The 19,647-nt window shown below is 47.4% G+C and overlaps 1 protein-coding gene across 1 annotated transcript in view; it reads left to right on the forward strand.

Annotated features, from left to right (window-relative positions):
* Positions 1-8,217: 8,217 nt before the first annotated feature.
* Positions 8,218-19,647, forward strand: part of DNAH1 (dynein axonemal heavy chain 1) — a 66,332-nt gene continuing 54,902 nt past the window's right edge. The window contains exons 1-10 of the mRNA XM_088061735.1: positions 8,218-8,328; positions 8,893-8,965; positions 11,434-11,608; positions 12,108-12,264; positions 12,791-12,923; positions 13,871-14,032; positions 14,554-14,806; positions 16,019-16,176; positions 17,021-17,232; positions 18,486-18,781. Coding sequence (XP_087917861.1) covers positions 8,218-8,328; positions 8,893-8,965; positions 11,434-11,608; positions 12,108-12,264; positions 12,791-12,923; positions 13,871-14,032; positions 14,554-14,806; positions 16,019-16,176; positions 17,021-17,232; positions 18,486-18,781 — 1,730 coding nt within the window. The remainder of the gene's footprint in view (positions 8,329-8,892; positions 8,966-11,433; positions 11,609-12,107; positions 12,265-12,790; positions 12,924-13,870; positions 14,033-14,553; positions 14,807-16,018; positions 16,177-17,020; positions 17,233-18,485; positions 18,782-19,647) is intronic.

A 19,647-nucleotide genomic window follows, 5' to 3' on the forward strand; every position in this document is an offset into this window, starting at 1 on the left:
CGCGAGGGAGATGATGCACTGTGGCACAATGGTGGAGATGAAGGATAAAGTTAACTAACAAGAATGCCACTATCAAAGTCTCATTCACTTTCTGAAGCAATAACTAGCTGGAAAGTATAGAACTTTCAGCTACAAACTGCTCACTGGTCCCAGCCTGACTGAATTGACCTTGTGTTGAGAGAGCTGTTGAAAGCAGCAGGAACATAAAGAGAATCTGGCTTGATATCACCTCCCCAGAATCAACCTGCCCCTTCAGGAGAAGTGCTGAGGCAACAAGAAGCCAGACCTCTCCCTGCTTTATGACTTTCTCAGGGGTTTGTCTTGGGGTTTGATCTGAGTATTTTCTGTCAAATGTACTTTAACATTGTCAACATGTGGTGTTTTACTCTAGATTAATGCTGTGTCTTGTGTGTGGGAACACATGTAGGTGTGGAGACAGAAATCTAGGGCCTTATTCTCTAGTGGCCTTGTGCTTTAAAGATCATTTACACCTTCAGAAAAATGTGTGTGGGGTGGGTATGGAAACACTGCTAAATCTGATGGGGCCTGCCACCCACGGCAGGGGGTAGGTGCAAGTGATGGAACAAAACAACCAGCACATCATCTCCAAGGTCCACAGAAGTCGAGATTTTTGCTATTTTATTCTTCCTCCCATAACTAAGGGAAGGCTGTACTCTGTAGAAGCAAGTTTTGGTGTGATATGTGTTTTCTGGGCTATTGCATTGGTATAGATGGAGGAGAGCCAAATAAGTGAAAAGAAAGAGAAGAGCAGGAAAGTGGCTCCCAACAGCTCAGACCATGTACAAGGAAAGCTAGGCTCTTCAGCCAGAAAAGAGCCTCAGAGACAGAATGAGCCACTAGCATGTTTCACATATTTCTCCTTTCCAGTGCTGGCTCACATCTTAACACCTACTGAAACTGGTTTGATTCTCATCTGGTCACAGTTACCAGATTCACAGTCTGGTAACTGTGTGAAAGTTCTCTCCCTCCCTGTGAGTTCAGACTCTGCTAGCTTTTGCTCATGCTTTCACTCCAGTGGTGTGACAGGAGACAGGGAGAATAGTGCATTCCTTCTTCCGAAACATCCTTGCACTAAGGAAAATACTGGGTAAGACACTGACCAGTGTGTTTCAGCAGGGACTCAGGAACTTCTTCTTGGAGAACTGTTTTCTTGGGAACTCAGCATCGAATCTGTGGCCTCAAAAGAGCCCAGGGCAGAAAAGGAGCACTAAGAACTGTCAGAAGAAAGACAACATTAAACCTTTTGTGCTGGCCCAGGGGGGGACAGGATCTCAGCTCAGACTGATATGAGAAGGTGAGAGCACAGATATGTTCAGCTGTGCCAACCATCACCACTGCCACTTTGAACCTGCCCTTTGCAAGTGGGTAGGCAACACATTCCCCTGTCTGGTCTTCCTGGGTTAAAGGAGCACCCATGGAAGTAGAAGGCAGTGCCAGCAAATTCTGCTGCAACACCTGGGAGCTAGGCTCTGGAGAACCAGAAAGGCCTTCTGAAGGCAGGTCAGGGAATGGATCAGACATGGCAGCACACGGATGGAGAGCAGGTGGCTCACACACTTGTTTGCTTTCTGTCCTGACCTGGTGGGTTTATGAAGGTGCAAATCAGTGGGGCCTTCACCTCCTGACTTGCTGAAGCATTCTGTGGTGAACTTTGAAAGCCTGGTCCAAAATGAAGCCCAGCTGACCACAGGAAGAGCAAGACCTGCTGTGAATCCCAGCCCACTGCAGGGGGGACGAAGCCAGCATGAAACGGATGCATAATTTTCCCATGCAAAGGGCAACGGGGCTCCACCGTTGTTTCCTCTCAATCAGAGAAGCCATCTGGGATGTGACTCCAGGGAACTCCAGCAAGAGCTGTAATTATATCAAACATAATTGAGGCAAGCCAGCAGCGCTCCTTACTTAAGTAAAACGATGAGGCCAGCAATATGACAGAGGATGTACACCTGGGAGTTTCTCCAGCATCCGCTGCTTTCAGTGAGGCTGGGAGCAGTTCAGCATGGAGTGCAAATCCACCCAGAGACCTCCTTGCTGCATGGAGCTGATGCTGTGAACACCTTGGCAGCAGCTGAGCATTGCTGTGAGGGAGCTTGCTTATCTGGAGAAGCTTATCTCTTCTCTGAAGCTCTGACTGCCTCACCTTTCTCTGTCCAAACCTCACATCCCCTTAGTTGCAAATTTTTGGATGACACAAATGCCTCACCCTTGACTACCAGGCCTTTGCCCCCGGCAGGTATCCAGGCAGGGAGAGGAGCCAGTGCTCTTGGCCTGGGCTCCACTGCCTCCCCATGGCATGCCCCCCCATCCTGGTGCCTCTTTGCCTAATTCTCTGCCCCCTCACGAGGCCTAGTGGGCATCCCTTGGGCCAGCCTGCCAGCTGTGCTGTTCTGCTCCTCTGGCCCTGCTTTCTAGGACTTGCACCTCTCCCAGGTGCACAGCTGGGAGGCAGCAGGACTTACTGTCATCCTGGACCACGCCAGCAGGCTTTGGGGGTCTCAAAAGAGCTACAAAGCAGCCCTGCCCACCCGCCTGCCACAGCTCTCCTCCTGCAGGAGCCTCCACTCATCTCCTGTTTCACCCTTTCCTCCTCCTCCTCTGCCCATTGTACTCCTTCACAGTAGATCTCTTATGGCTTGGGTTTTTTTCTCTTTAAATCCTTTCCTCTCTGCTTTTCCACCTCCTTCCTCTCCCCCAAAATAATCTAAACCTGTTCTTCCTCACTCCCCCACAGGGCTGGCACTGTTTGTCCCTTCCCCACCATTCCCTCTGTGGGGGACCAGCTTGTTGGGGCCTGTTCAACAGGACTCAATGCCACTTTTCCTTCTGCAGGGATGACATGTTCTCCAGGGCCACTAGCCCCTCATCCCCACCCAAAATGATCTTTTAGCTCAAGACTTTCATGGGTACACAAGGTTGGTTTAGATACGCCAAGCTGCAGCTCTACATCAGCACCCTGCCTACCTTCACTCGTTTTGGGGATGGGATGGAGGAAGGATCTGCTGGACCCTCCCGGACAGTGTCTGGCAGGGTTAGCAAACAGCTGTGGAGATGGCACTGGGACAGCAGTTACCCAACCCCACGCCTTCCTCACATGGAGAATGGGGGGCTGTCCCCTGTGGCACTCGGTGGCTCCTTGCTGAGATGCCAGCCCTGGAAGGCACGGGTTGGTGGTGGCTCGGTGGCACTGCTCCACAGCCATAGCCTCTGGTGGCAGCTCCGCATTGGCCCTAGTGCGGTGACTCAGGTGTCCCCGTGGTGGCAACTCAGAGATGCCGGTGCCAACTCCGTAGCGGTGACTCGTGAGTTGCTCCAGGGGCTCTGCGATGTCCCTGCGGCGGCAGCTGAAGCGGCACCCGGAGCTTTGCGGTGTCCCTGCGGTGGCTGGGTGCTGGCTCTGAGGTGGCACAGGGCGCTCTGCACAGCCCCACGCTGCAGCCGCAGCTTGGGGCAGACCCTGCTTCCCCAGGAGAGCGCTCCCCCCCCGGCTCGGGCGTGGCGTTGCCCGGCCCGCGCTGCCCTGCGCCTCCTCCGGACCAGCCCAACGGCCCGCGCGGGGGGGAGCGGCAGCCTCCAGCCGGAGCCTTCTGCCCGCCCCTGCACCCGTGGCAACGCGTGCGGCGTCGGGGCGGACTGGGCTCGGTCGGGGCGAACTCATTCGGCTCAGTCGGGGCGGACTCGGGTCGGTCGGTGCGTACCGCCCGCAGACAGGCCGGGCAGGGCCCCGCCGGCCCCCGGAGCGGGGCTGCGACTGCGGGCTCCGAGGAGGGGCTCGGGGCCGGGCCAGGAGGGCGGGCGGGCGAGCAGGTGTGAATCGTGAGGGAGTCCTCTCGTGCTTTGAGGACACTGGAAGTGGCGGGCAGGGCCGGGATTTCTCGGAGCGTTGGGAGCGCGGTGTCCCCGGGGCTGGTGCCCAGGGAGCTGCTCCTGGCGCTGCCCCATCCCCACACGTCGCACGTTAACAGCCCCTGGGCTGCTCCTCCCGCACCGCGGCCTCTTTCAGAAATGAATCCGACAGCATTGTTTGTTTCATCCGTGTCGTGCTTCGTAAATGACACAAACCTTGTTGGAGTCAGGGTATAAACTCTCGGCGGGGTGTCCTGCGGCACCACCGTGGCTGTGAGGCCAGGCCGTGCCGCAGAGCCCCGGGTAACGAGCACCACCGGCCGCCACCCGCCCGTGCTGCTCCCCCCGCACCGGGTGGTGCTTTCCCGTGGAGAAAAGAATGCATTTTAAAACCCAGAGGAAAATCAATTTTAAAACTCTGTAAATTGTTGGAGGGAATGGGCTGCTATAAAACTCGAAATTACTTTCAACTCTCTTTTTAAAGTAGAAGGGATTTGAAGTATGGGATGGTGTTTAAAGCAGTTTGTTGAGAGCACATCACCTTGCCTGAGCTTATATTGTATGGCTTAAATTATAGGAAGAGGGAATTTCTGCATGTTGGTGTCCAGATGGTCTAGTAGCTGGGATTCTGTCTATGCACACAGATAAATAGATTTTAGATAAATACTAGGTTTCAATCTGCGGTTTTGCTTAGGGGTTAGATGATATTTAAAGTACTATTCTCTAGTTCTGTTGCAATTTTTAGCCATTTTAAACCTTATTTGAAAGAAAAGAGTCCCATTTTGTCAAAGCTTTGGATCAAAGAATTGAAGTAGAGGCAACAGATCAAAAAGCTCGTACCAGACGTTGAGCAAGACATGTGGGAGTTTGACTTCTTGGATGTGTAAAGCCTGGATTTACCGAGAAATTGTAATTATAGTTTTGCCACAATGACACACAGACGCTGTAGCTAATGTTGTGTCAGCAGTGCCATAAGAATATGCTCTCACTTTGAATAGTTCAATTTAGCATAATACATTGTACCTGGTATATCTAGGAAACATGCTTTTCAGGTGTGAGGGGAGCATGACTAAATTATTGCAGAGATAGGTGTCTCAGCAGTCAGGAGAAGGTTTTATAGCTAAAGCTTGGTGCCATCCAGATGTTTGCCAGCAAAGAACAGGGAGATACTCCCAGCTGTTCAAGTGAGGGAGAATGGTTACTGAGGAGGGCAGAGAAGCTGCTTTCAGGAGGACATCTCAGCTACTTGTGATGAGCTGGACTCCTATTTCCTCCACCTTTGTGCCTCTCCTTGTCAAAGGAGAGCTTCAGTCCTGAGGAAAGTGCTCCAAGTAGGAAAGGATTGAATGCTGTGAATGTGGCAGGTATCCAACCTCCTGCCCCAAGCTGGAGTGTGACAGGGCAGTGGGCAGTTTCAGTGCTCTTCTTCAGGATCCCTGGAACAACCAAGGAATCCTTGAGCACAAGCTATGTGGTACCATCAGCAATGGCTGTAGCAGAGCTGGCTGAAAGCTTGAACTGCCATTGTGTGCTCGCTGTGGGATGGGAGGTGTTCTCTCTCTGGCAATCCATACCAAGTTCTGCTGCCCAGGGATGAGGGTCTGGGGTCACTCCTGGATGGAGGGAGGGGAGGACAGCCCTAGGTCTGCATGCTGCACATTCTTTCAGGGGTGTGGAAAGGCAGTTGATGTTGGAAGCCTGGAAAGAGGGAACTGCTCTGCAGTAAACTTCTTGGCTCAGCACTTGGGCTGAGTCAAAAAATGAGAGGGTCTCTTCTCATCTTTGAAACCAGCTTAGAAACCATTCCTGAGAGGTGGATGGGACCAGCCAAACCACCGAGCTGGAGGCTAGCACTGAAGCAAGCTCCCCACCATGCTCTGGGAAACATCCTTGTTGGAAAACCCAGACACAGCCCAGCAGATGAGGTGGCAGGAGAGTAGGATTCCCTTTGTGCTTAGCAGTTCTCCCACATCCACATCAGCTTTAGTGCTCTCAGACAAGCTGTTTTACTGATTTGTTTGGGGAAATACTGGGAAAACTTTGGATACCTTTGTTTGTTCTTTATTTTAATTGGTGTATGTCAGGTTTTTTTGCAATTGCAAACACAGGGACCTTCCCTCTGTGCAGCTGGGAGAGCATGACTGATGTTTGTGATCTGGACACTGAGTAGGGGTTTGCTTTATTTTGACATAAGTGCTCAGGATGGACTTTACAGAGGTGTGAGTGAATACACAGCAAGCAAAGTAGCAAAGAATTAGGCCTGCTGTGGGCTGGCTTGGTGCACTTTTCCCTAATCATGGAAACTTGCCCATCATAGGCAGCAGCCACATTATTTTGGTTCCAGGAAGAGATTGCCAGTCCTGCTAAATTGGGAATGGGTTCAGTCACTCACCCCTACTAAAAGTTCAGATGAATCTTGTGTCCTGGAGCTGGCTTCTTTAATTGGATGGTTTTAGGATTCTGGTGGTAAGAGGCAAAAGTACAGCAAGTCATGTTGGCACGTTGGCCCAGCTCCCAAGGAGAGGATGCTCAGGTGACACATCAGGAGAGGCACCGCAGGGTCGTTCTGCCTTGCTGCTGTTCTCCGAGCCAGTGCAGCAGGCATGAAAGAGTCCAGCAGTGATTCATCAGGAATCCTTGGATCTTGGCTGATTCCAATCAGTCCTGCTGGGCTGCTAAAATAGATATGGCCAGAGCATAAAATAGCTAATAAAAACAAAATCCTCCATGGAAAATTCATTCTTCAGGGTGTGAGGTTCCAGTTGCCATGCCAAAGCAAAGCTGAGAGGAGAGAGATTTGAGATTTTCTAGCTTGAAGGAGGGGAGGGGGTATTATTGATCTCATCTCCCAGGTCTTTCCAATCTGTTAGTTTACTCCATTTCACTTAAAAGATTCGCATCATGGTAACCTTGATTTATTATCTGATTTCTTTTTTGATTCAACTTCTCAAAATTGTGCACTGGCTTGAACCTGCAGTAATAAACCAGCACAGTTATTCCCTCTTATCTCTGGTATGCATGTAATGCTTTCTCTGCTGTGCCCGATTCATTCTCACAGACAGGCAGCAAGGTGAAATTTTGAAAAGATTGCCCTCCCTCATCAAGAGTATAGGGCAAGCAGAGTTTTCACTCCATTCTCTGGCAGAGAGGGCATGGCAGGAAGGGATCCTGTGGCATTGTCTCCTGGTCAGGATGAGACTCCAGACAAGTACTGTGCCAGCTGTGGCCTTCAAGACCAGGCAAGGTCTTTTCAGCACTTGTGTGTGGGAAGCTGGAAGACTCCTACAACAGAGGCTTGGCTACCAGAAGTAAGAAAAGTCCTAGCAAGGGTGCAGGAGACAAACCACTAGTCAAGTAGGGCTGGATGGGGAGTCTGGATAAGCTGTATTGGCCTCAGAGTGCCTTTGAGAGACACCATGGAGAGCTTTGACTCATAGTTTATAGGCATAAGCTACACAGGTATGTGTACATAATTTTATCAGTGCATGCATGTGCAGGCTGGAGGGGTTTGTATCACTTTGGCTATTCTAATTAGTTACAATAGTCATCTCTCTGTTTAGAGAAGCCTAAAATCAAGGGTTGCATTATCCTCCTGCCAGAAGTCTGAGAGCTGTTCTTAATTGGTATCTCTCAGTGCACAAAGGTTTTTATAAAATAAAGCTGTGCAGCTGTGGTACTTGCCTGGACTTGCATCTCCCAAGGTGGAAGAGCAGAAATTGTTTGTGAGCTGAGCAAAAATATCCCCTGCAGGAGGAGAAAGAGGGGAGCTTCTGGCTATATTTTAATATGTGTTAGGTGATGCTTAAACATCTGTCATGAATTATTTAAATGAAAGAGGCAGACTTACACCTGGGAGTAGCTGTGTTGGTATCCTAGGCTGTAGCCTACTCCCACTGGAGTCAAGTGTGACAAGGTTTTTAAGAGATTTGGGTGCAGCAAAAGTAGTACTTCTCTTGTAGTCCCAGTTTACCCAAATTCTCCTGGCAGCCTTTTGAATGCTGCCACAGATCCGGGAAGCCCCTGCTGCTTAAGGAAAGCAGCTTTTCTTGTGTATACTGCTGGTTTTCCCACTCTTAAACCCATCTGGAATAATAAAGCAATCTCTTTCTCCAGGGATAGTGAGCCATTGAGGCAGCCATGTGAGTCTGATGGCCCCCAGGCCATGAATGCAGCGGTTGGTATCGAATCAGGGGATCGAACCTTCCGTGTTACCCACTCATCATAGCAAGTCAAGGATATCCAGCACTGTGGGAGGGTGTGGAGGAGTGCCAAAGATACAGTGTGTGATGGGCTCAATGTCTTTCCACTCATAGCAAGCCCAGGGTTACGTCGCAGCATTGTTCTCCTGAGAAGATGGAGAAAGCAAGGAAGGAATTGAGGAATTTTCTGAGTAGGAGCCGTCCCAGTACCAGCAGCGAGGCTTCTGCTGATGTCCCTACTCCAGGATCCTCCGGTAGCTCAGGGGTAAGTGCAAAGAGCAGTCCTTTCTCCCACACTGTCTTGTAAGGAAAAGACTGATGGTACAGCTGGTGTGGACACGTTTAGGTTTCACCTCAGGTCCTAGCCCTTCCTTTGCTCAGAGGCCTTTGTGCAAGACCTTGACCTTTACAAAGTGAAGCCGTGAGGCTCATCCTGGTCAGAGTTGTGTTGCCTTCCTCCATAGTCAGTGACAGCACTGTCACAATTGCCTGGGTTTGGGATGCCAGTATGGCAGGGCAGGCTTGTGGTTGTGACTGTAGGTGATATTTGGTAGTAAAACCCTCATGATTGGCTGCCTAATCAGCCCCCAGTCAACATCCTAAGCTGACATCAGGCTACATGCTGCTGGGAGATCCTCTGTTCCTGTGCATTGGGCTGAACTTTTCAGGTATTTGTGTCTCTGAGCCTTTTCTGATCATTACTCACAGTCTCTGTTGCCCCTAAAGATCTGGTAAAGTCAGTCTTATAGTCACACTTTTTCTCTGTACCTCCATGATCCCCACTCACACTATGCCATGACTGTGCTCTGACACTTCCCTCACATTCCAGGGTGCTTCTGGTGGCCCCCACATGTCCCGGTCTTTGGTGAACCAGGCAAACCAGGAGCAGCACACCCCTAACGGTAAATACACTGAGAGGGAAGGAGGTGGGGCAGGAAACTGGGCATAACTGTTAAGGTTGTCTATAGTGGGCATGTTGGGAATTAGGCTGCTCCCTCTGGGTTTGTGCTCTGCTTTTATTTTCAGTGCTCAGGAATGGTGCTGAGCTGCTTGAATATCCCATGAAAATCGAATTTCATTTAGAGGTGCAGTAAAGTGATCTGAGTGGGTGGTAAAACCATGCTTCCTTTTCTCCTGGATGTATCTACTTCCCCCAGGGTTCAGGGTGGACTGTGCTGGTGCCTGTGGGAGTTCTGGTCCTGCTGCCAGAACACTGAATTTGCATGTGTTCTTACTGTGCATGGAGCCAGCAGTGTCCCTTTCCTGTGAAAATCATAGAATATCCTGAGTTAAAAGGGACCCACAAGGATCATCAAATTAAACTGCTGGCCCTGTACATGACAACCCCAAAAATGGGACCTGCCTGTGAAAGCTGTTTTCGGGATTTAGACATAGCCAAAATCATGGTCTTCCCTCATTTATTTATTCTGCACCCAGCTGCACCCCAGAGCGGATTGTTCTCCATAGATGCAACAGCTCTCTGTGTGTACAGAGCTGCTGATGCCACCTGCTTACAAGAAGAACTTGTGTCATGGATGCTCAAATATAGGAACAGAGAATGGTTGAAGGTTTGCCAGCAGTCTCCTGGCCCCTGGAGCACTCCTGGGGATATGGATCATAGACTGGCAGTGGGTGGGAAGAAAATGTGTGTGTGAGAGGATTTTAGAGAAAGATGGGAACTGTATATACCACCCTCCTGTGCTTAGATGTGACATTTATTTTCATGAGTGAGGACAAATGACTGCTTCCTCAAGTGAATCTTGACAAGCTAGACTCATCTTTAACAAGTGGAGACAGAACTCTATTTATGATCTGCTGCTTCTTCAAGGGGGAAGAAGCCATCAGGTTGGAAATATAAATGCAAATGAAACACTAAGTATTGACATAAATAGTTGATAGTGCACAAAGTGCCATAATGGATGGTGCCATGGATTTGGCAACAGTGAAGTGACTAAATTGGAACAGCTGTGCTCCTTGACAACAAATACAAATCAGGGCCATTCTGTAAAGACCCCAAGCAAGAGATATGCATGAGGCTAAAGAGCTGCATTTTAGGGATTCCTCAAAATTACATTATGGACCATGCAAGTGTTTATGAGCACATTCATGCCAGGCTAGCTGCCCTTCCTGAGGGAGGGAGGTAGAGAAAGAGAGGAGCCAGTTAGTGGCTATTTCCTTTAGTCTCTAGGCAGACTAACGTACAGCTACAAGGGTTGAGTCACGGGCCATTTAAGAAGGACAGGGCAATGACCTCTTATAGGACCTTTCCTGTGCCTAACTGTCCTAAAACATGTCTGGCTTTGGCATTATTGGCTGCTCTGCACAATTGCTTTGGAATCAAGGGTCAGGTCCACGACTCCAGAAGCAAATGCAACACAGTAAACAATTGGGTTCAAAGCTTGACATTCAAAATACGCAATTCCAAACCTGACTCTTAAGTTTCTCCTTGTTAGAGTGTGAAAGTTCATCAAAGGAAAATCTCTCATTCCACTAAAATCTATTTTTAGTTCAATGCTTAGCTCTGTCTAGGGAATAGTGCTTTTTAAAGCTTGCATGCAATTACTTAATTTAGGTTAAGCTTCAAATTCCCAGTTTGCTGCTGTTCTATTATTTGCAACTTGTTTAGCAATATAAACAGTTTGGTTTATTTATGGGGTAAATGACATGGTTTAATTTCTGCCAGTTCTTGGAAATGTATACTTTTTGCTTAGTCCAAATTTCTGTTGAAAATGTTTGGCCAAATGGTGAGATTGTTGGCTGTTTAACTCAAGTTTTTCTCACACCATTGCTGAAGTGAGTGGGTGGTTTGATTGAGCAAAAGCTGAGAAGAGAGGGGTTTGTCCCAAGGTGTGAATAGGCACTTCAGGAGACAAAGATGACCTGTGCACCTTCTTTTCCCCTGTAATATTCATAAACCCATTATCACCACCTTGACCAAGTTCCTCACAGCTACAACTGACTCTCAGTCTCAGGGCCCCCAGAGAGGCAGGGGGATCCCATCCCTTTCTGAGGGTGATGTGCACTAGAGACAGTAACTTGCCCGCTATCATGTAGAGAGTCTGTAGCAAAGCTAGGAATGAAACAGAGCTCCTTGGAGCCAGGTCAGTGCCCTGACTCCCAAAAATCTGCATGACAGTAATTCTCAGTGGAGGTTTCTTCTATGCCATCGTTTTGATACTGGAAAACCGTAATCACATATTGTCACAGGGAAAAAAGGTCTTTCTTGTTTCTATTTGATGTCTGCTTGATTTCTCGTACAAATCTAGTGAAGTGACTTCTGCAGACAGCCCAGTAGACAGCAGAGTCCTCCTGTGTGATTGTGAAGCAGAGTAAAGCCTGGTGGTTTCAGATGTTTCTCTTTGTCTCTTAGTCACAAGATTCAAGATGCCTGGGAACTTTAAAAGTCTCCTGGATAAGCAAATGGTTGGACCATCCACTGAGATCCTCGATGAGTCAGATTTCCCTGTACAATCATTTAATCCCAAAGTGCAGATGCCTTTTGAACGGCTTCCAGGGAAAAACCCTCGGAAGGTTGAAGTAGAGAGGTAAGTAACCAGAAGATGGCTACAGGCATCATCATGGAATGGACACAGCAGATTAGGGTGTTGATATTTGCTTTCAAGACATAACATATCAAAAATTCTTAAGGAAACCTTGTCCTGTAAGGCAATAGTCTCCAAAGTGGGGCCTGCATGCATTGCAGAGGGTGCAAAAGAAATTCACTGGGATACGTGAAGAAAACATGGTTTTTAAATAGTGTTTATGTCATCTTTGTGTCATTCTTTTTTTAATTTCTGGGTTTGTGTATTCTCTATAATGTATTAGTACAGTAGTACATGTATATAATTTATAGATGGGAATAACTCGTCATTCTAGGTCACTTCCACTGAATTATTTTGTGCTATAAATGAAGAAATAGACGTGGATGCAATGTGTACTAAAAATGTTTCTACTGATAGGGGTGCACAGTAAAAAAGTGGAGTAGTAGTCATGGGAATGCTTACAGGCACATAAGTGGTTATTTCCTCTTCTGATGTAAACCAGGAGGAGACGGCTCTATCTCACCTTTGATATTGCTGAGCTCTTGGCCAGCAAGGGGATAGACTCCAATCAGCTGATGCCAAGGCACTATGACCCTGACAATATACCACCTATTGAGGAGAAAAAAGATACTGTGTTTCCTATCTACCTCCCATTAAAGGTAAGGGAGCACATTTGGTACTTGTGGTCTGTCTCATTGCTTATACCACAGGAGGTTTCTGAGGACACTTAGCCAGTAGTGACACAACAATCAACAAAACAAGGAAATGCTTTGGAGCTGGCTTAGGCACTGAAGGGTCTCTACAAGATGCTGAGCATCTTCTGCAGGGTACCCACAACTTCTGACAAAACTAGTAGTCCTTGAGAGTGCTCCTCACTGGCTTTTGTGTGTCCAAAGGAAAGGTGTCTCCTGCTTCCTTCTGAATGCAGTAGTCAGCAGTATTGCTGCAGGAAACCTCTCCAAGTGTTGGTCTGCTCTCCCTAGGAAAGGGCTGGAGGTACAGATACTGCTGTTTGGGAGAAGATTGTCGACCAAAGATCAGCACAGCTTTTGCACCTGGACTGATTTCCATCTTTTGTAGCCCATTTAGGAATTGCATGTTGATGTTTTCCTTTCATGAAATTTTTTATTGGGTTTTCTTGTTTCTGAAGTAAATTTTAATTTCATTCGTGTCCTTGCTTTTTAGGTATTTGACAATGATGAATTTGACTGTCGAACTCCAGAAGAGTGGATCTCACTAGGACTGGAGCCAGGATCTTCTGATAGAAAGCCAGTGCCAGGAAAAGCCCTTTTACCTACAGATGATGTACTTGGACATGGTAAAACTTGAATCAGTTACTGCTCAAGTGGGGCAACACTAACAGTTACAGGCCCTTTCAGCAGAAGGGAACACGCAGATTCTGATGAGCGTAGCTCTAAGTAGCTGAAAAGCCGTATCTCATTTTGACCAGGCTCAGGCAGTCAGAGCAAGAGACCAGAGATCTCACTGACTGCCAGTCCTGCCCTGGACTGTTTCCACTTTTTTTAGAAGTTGCCTTTGCCTTTGGGCTTTCCATCAGCACAGGCAAAATTTCTCTTTATTGGTGCAAAGCTATCTTCACGGAATTAGGTAATTCCATGTACAGTATGTTCTGCCTGGATTTCACTGCAAGTGCAGAATCAGAAGATGAGTTCAGACAACAGTGAACCTGGGCCAAATTAAGTGACGTGGACGTTGTTTTCCCACCATTTGGAGCCTTGTCAATGAGAAGGCATTACTAGGTACAGTTGTACTGATGTCCAGCTGTGGCTACAGCTCATATTAACACATTTGCAGTATCTTAAAAGCATGGGAACTAGCATCTGCAGCTCTGGAGGAGCCTCCAGAGGCTTGACTGTCTGCAAAACTGAAGCATAAAGCATAAGCTCTGTGTATGCTTGGGCAGCCAGCACGTGATGGCTGAGTTCTGCTTGCTGCTGTCTTGAGAAGCACCACGCCTGATCCCTTCTCAGGTTGAACGGACAGCATAATGCTGTCCTGATCTGTATCCATATTGGTATCAATAGAGATACGTTTCTGTCTGGTGTGTGTGAAACATTGAAAATCCTAAGCTGTAAGACCTAAGTTCATTATTTAATTGGTCACAGCAGAAACTTTGTGAGATTGACTGAGATTCAAATGAGCAAATGGATTTGACTGTGGCATCACCACTCGGATCAGGAAAGTCCATTTGCTGTAGCCTTCAGGTAAATGGACTAACCCTGTTTTAATCCTTGGCTCTCTCAGAGGACCCCAAAAGCCAGGATTTGATCTACAAGTGGATTGATGTTGGTGTTCTGGATTATGACAAGGAGACAGATCTCTACTTGGTTCATAAAACAGACAAGAAAGGTCTAGTGCGTGATGAAGAAGGGAGACCCATCCTCAATGGAGGAATAACTCCACAAGGTGTGTTTCAAATAAGGTCTTTTGGGACCTGTCATGTAGTCTGAGAGCCAGTTCATTATCCATGCTTTTCCTAGCTGGAGATGGGAAGGACACCAAGAAGTCATTTAATCCCTTTCACTGTTATCTGTCTTGATATGTGTCTGTTTAACTTGTCTGAAAAAGCCTCCAGGGAAGAGAGCTCCACATCTTAATTTGACCCTGTTTGAGGTTTTCACTTTGGAGACACCTTTCTTTTTATTCTTTCTCCCATCCTTCCTGTCTTCAAGAAGAGTAAAATGTTGGTCTTTCTGGGTCAATGCCATTTTGAGAGGGAATGTGGACAGATTAAAATGAAGTACCCTTCTCTTGAAAAGTTTGAAGATGCTCTTTATGTCTCGCTGTCCTCAGCTTTGGTCCCTTATTTTGATCTCCTGCAAGCAGCCCAATTATCCTGTCTATCAAAAAGCTGCTGTCAGCACTGCAAGCCATTCTGAGTTTTGTTTTCCCTGCAGACTCTTGTAAGCTGTATTTTCATTTCCCAGGAAGAGCTCCATTGTTGCCATGTCAGTACTGGGTGCCACGAGTTTGCCTGCAGTTCCTGGCCGAGGATCCCCAGGTGTTTGCGGAGCGCGTGGCCTCTGCCGACAGCCTGCGCAAGAAGACACAGGGGCTGCTCATGTACCACTTCTACGTGGACTGCATGCCCACAGAGGGGCTGGATACCATCAGTGAGAAAAGCCTGAAGAGGATGAGGCGCTTGGCTATGAAGACTCCCAAAATGAAGGATGAGAAGAGGTAAAGCATCATGTACATGTCTGGGGGCTCAGCCTTCAGTCCATAAACATTGTGGGACTTCATAGGGCTACAAAACAAGTGTCAGTGGAGGCAGATCTCACCTACCTTCCATTCTGTGCACAAGCACACTACTCTGTTGCCCGGAGTGGCATCAGAAGTAGTCAGATGGCAGCCCCAGAGACATGTGTACAGGATGGGTGGTCTGTCAGTGCTCCCAGCTGAAGTAGGTTCCATATGCAGACCCACCAAGCCATGTTTACACCTGCAGTTAAATGGCCTTCAACAGCAAGAAGGTTGACAAAAATGACATGGCTGACATTGCTGTCTCCCTGTGCTTTTGAGGAACAGATCAGTCATTGCTGTCTGTACTGATCTGCAGAGCACCTTCAGTGCACCATCATTGTCTCCAGAGACCTGGCTGTTGTCTGCTGGTGACCCTTTTACCTAACTAACAGCTGCTAAAACAAATCAAAAGATCTGCATGGGGGGAGGCCAACAGAACAGGAGATCTCCACCTGGATATAATGCAGTATCTCTTTGTGATGCAGTTCATATTGGGGAGGCATTTTAATGTCCCTGGGCTGATGAATCATGAGCCACTGGTGGTGTTGCTGGGAATCAGCCGTGACTGATCACCTTGCTCAGAAATAGGAAGGTGTGAGGAGCTGCATGATCTGCTGGCCTGAACTGGAAAGGAGGAGAGCAATTAGTCTCTGTAAGCAGAAATGTAGGGATAAAGAAAGGTACTCTGCCTGCTTGAGGTAAAGGATGATGATTTCCTAAGGCAGGGTTTCAGCACTTATGTGAGTGTTCTGGCTGAGGAAATGGACAACAAGAGGCATTCAGCAGGAGGCAAATGAAAGGCCAGCTTGGATAGCCCAACTTTTCCAGAGCTGCCAGCTACTTTCTTTAGTTTGTGGTTATTTCTCCTTCCCTCGGTAATGTTTCTACCCAGTTGCTTTGAACTGAAAAGGCACTTAAGAAGGCTACAGTCCTAGTCCTCACTCCCTGCTTGCCTCTGCCATTAAAAGTCCAGTTGATACTTTTGCTGACTGTTTCATTGTCTGCACAATTCTCCTGATGTGTTCAGTGGTAGGTGAGCTTCTGGGTTAGCAAATTTGGGAGGGAGGGGTGGAGTTTGCAGTAATGATACAGCATGCATGTGCTCAAACCCATGCAATGGGTTCTCAGTGTTTCTGTGTCTTGTAACAGCATGTTAGATTGTATAAGCAGCCTGGAGAAAGAAGTGAAATTAGAGTATAAACACACCATGAACAGGATCAGCTTTGACAGAGTTGTCGCTTCCAAACCTGAGATGTTTTCTTATGTTATCCTGCCAGACAAAGAAGAGAAGGAGGCACCAGAGAAAGGTAGGGGACACAGTGAAGCAGTTTGCATTCAGTGTGGTTACCTCTTGTCTTTGATGGGATTCGTGCTTTGCTGTAGCAACTCTCAGGTTCATGGTAATGATTAGAGCTCACAAGGGGCAGCAGCAGGAGATTATGTGAGACTTTTGAGTATGTCTCCCCTTTTTTAGGGTATATTTGCATGTTCATGTTACCTCACTATAATACATTAGAACTCATCAGCTAAGCTGCAGTAACTCTGCAAGTGTACCCTTAATGGCACCAAAAGTTTGGCAGTGTGATTAGTTTACCACTGTGCTGGGGCTGACTGCCTTGCCTTGCTTCCTGCTGTGCCCAGCTGGGAAGTGCTTCGGGTGTGGAAGAGGGCTCAGGCTCCTTTGGAGTCCCAAACAGGAGGAAAATGGCCCCAGTAAAAGATGGGAAGGGAGTATATTTTGTGTACTTGAATCTTCCAAAGGCAGGAAGGCCTTGAGGTGCTTCACAAGCACCTTCTTCACAGGCCTTGAGGTGTTTCACAGATGAGATGACTCAGCTGTGCCCTGGAGCCTCAGTGGTAAGTTTCTTCAGTTCCCGTGTTCTTTCTCATGGAAACTTCATGAGCCAAAGCTTTGGGAAGGTCAGGCACCAAGACAGCACCTCAGCCCCTAATGGGAGGCTGCAGAAGGTCTCTGCTGCAGAGCAGACTCTCTCTTTCATTCCAGCCCTCTGCTGAAGCTGCTGCATGATGAGGCCTGTGCATTAGAGCAGAGTCCTTTTCACAAGTGCTTCCCAAGGGGACCTGTACTCTAAAAACAGAAGCTTAAATGGCTGTTGCAGGCAATGACATTATTCCTTTTTTTGGTGCTAGGGCTTGTCTCTACCCCAGATTATCCTTTTCGTAGACAACAGAGAGAATTCAACTTTGCCTCACTCCTGACCAGTCCAGAAGTCATCCATCTCCTTGCACAGGTACAAGATGAGTGCAACAAGGCAGCTGTCATGTCTCTGTTTAACACAACCATAACCAAACTTGTGTCTCTGGAGGAATTTGAAGAGATCCAGACTCAGACCTTCACTCAGGTGAGCAGAGGAGGTGTGAGGGGTGAACACATGGAGCAGCCAGCAGTGCTGTCAGTGTGTATTAGGCAGATGCAGCAGCTGCAGATTGATTTTCTGGAAACTGATGAGCTGTCAAAGGAGCTGTCATGTTTGGGGAAGGGAGGAATTTGCATGTGGCTGTCAAATTTATTTGGATATGGGGAGAATGGGCTAAAAGAGTTATAGTCCCCTGGTTAGGATCAGCCAATGCTGACCATGCTCTTTGTCATGTGTTAAACAAGCAGCCATATAGGGCTGCAGCCCCTCTTTCCTCCACCTGGTTTATACACAGATAGGAGTCCTGGTTGGCACTCAAAAAGTTTCTTTTTCCTTCTTCCTTTTGTTTATTTTTCTTTATTTCCCCATCCATGCAGCTGCAAGGCACAAGATCCTTGATTCCTCCTGAAACACTCATGAGGATAATGCTTTTCTGCACTCTTTGTTCTTTATATACTTAATTAAATTACACTGCTTGCAATGCCAATAGACAGTAGGACAAAAATTTGCAGCTCTGTGGTAATTCCCACCAGAGGATTTTCATGTCCTCTGACTGAGGGCAGCACATTGCACCCTGGATGTGGCCACATGGAGTAGCTTGCACAGGGTTGCACACTAAATCAGTGGCAGAGAGCGTGCTGGTCCTTGCCAGTCCCATGCTGTTTCAGCTAGGCAGTGTTGTCATCCACTCGGTGACTAAGGTTCTTTTATTACACACAAACAGCAAGCTGCCTGTGGAGCAGAAGTGACACTTGGTGGTATTTTAATAAATTAAAATACTGTAAACTGCTGCTGCCCTTGGCTTCTTCTGCTCTTTCTTCTCACTTGTCAAGAGAAGACAACATTCTGTCCTTTACGTGCTCATCATACTGTCTATACAACTTTTTGTGAGGGACCCTGACACAGGCAGCTCCAGGGATACCACTCTATAGAAAGAGAAGAAAAAGGAAACACTGTGAATAAAACAGAGAACAGAGCACTCCCACTTTTTAATACCAGGCTTTCTTTTTGTGGGTCTTTTGTCAGCAAACGAGATATATGACCAGGTTCAGATGCCACATGTGGAGGCGGAGGGTTGAGAGCTATTTTTGGTTACCACAGCTCTGAGAGAACAGTTTTCTTTCACAGCAAAGAAAGGTCCAACAGCCTTTCTCTGCTCCAACAGCTCACCTTGCCATACGGTTTTCCCATCAGCCCTCGAAGGATTACTCAGCTTGCTTTTTTTTTCTTTGCCCTAGGTTCAGGAGTTTCTCAAGGATACTTGGATCGATACCATAAAGACTGCGATTAAGAGCAGCCTTAGTGATGCAGGCAAATGGTTCAACCTGGAGGAGAGTGACTGGGATGCATACCAGAGGTCCAAGCTGTGTAAGCTGATGGAGCGCATCAGATTCATGCTTCAGGACTCTCTGCGGTACCTGGTACAGAACTCACTCAACAACTTCACCCAGTTTGTGCTGGATGCTTGCCAGAGTGTCCTGAATTGCTCAAAGGACATGGAATGGGGAGATGACATCACCAACAGTCCCTACATGTAAGAAAGAAAGAAAAATAAGGGATGGAAAGAGCAGAAAAGTGTAGTGCTGTTGTCTTTTTAACTACTGTTCTGCAAGCAAGCTTTTCTCTGTATGGGGCCTTTAAACAGTTTAGGCAGTTTTCCCTAGTCCTCCACCTGACATGTTCACTGGAGTATGGAAGAAGGACACAGAGCTGGCTGCTCTGCTAGTGCAGCTTTCCAGCTGATGTTAGTGATATGGAGCAGCCCATCAGAAGCAAGGTCTGCTGTTTTGATGTACTGTTCTAAAGATCAGCCACCTCCAGCATTCTTGGGGGAGCAGATTGTTACTGCTAGCTTTTTCTGGATGCCAGGAGCATGGCTGCTTAGTTCCGTTCTTAAATGAAACCTCAGAATTAGAATCTGGCCTGAGATTTCTAAAGAACACCAAATTTAGGTTATCACAGTGCCTAAAATTTTATTCCACTGGGTATTGATTTAAGGATTTTTGCTTTTTGTGGTATCAAAGAAGGAACACTTAGAAATGGAAAGCCAGAAGAAAAGAAGAAAAAAGCCCTGCCACTCACATGAGGCCTCTTACCTTTAAATCAGTGGAAGTCTTGACACTGACTTCAGCTGATCCTGAGCCATGCTGGTCACATGCAAGATTGAGAAATACTGATCTAACTTCCAGAAGCTGCATTTTAAGGGTATATTGGAGATACTGAATGCCTAGTTTGAAGCGCACCTGCAGTTTTTCTGTAAAGAAGCTCCAATTCTCAAGATAAGGTTATGACTTTTGGGGATCCTGGTATGTCATGACTGATGGTTCCTTCACCTTTGATATAAAAGGGTTCTCAGTGTCTTTACTGTTAAATTGAGAACACAGTGTTTTATATCTTCAT

Source organism: Pseudopodoces humilis, chromosome 13 (genome assembly GCF_049639895.1).
Source record: "Pseudopodoces humilis isolate 2021_Gansu_Grassland_sample_001 chromosome 13, ASM4963989v1, whole genome shotgun sequence".
NCBI classification, from domain to species: Eukaryota; Metazoa; Chordata; class Aves; order Passeriformes; family Paridae; genus Pseudopodoces; species Pseudopodoces humilis.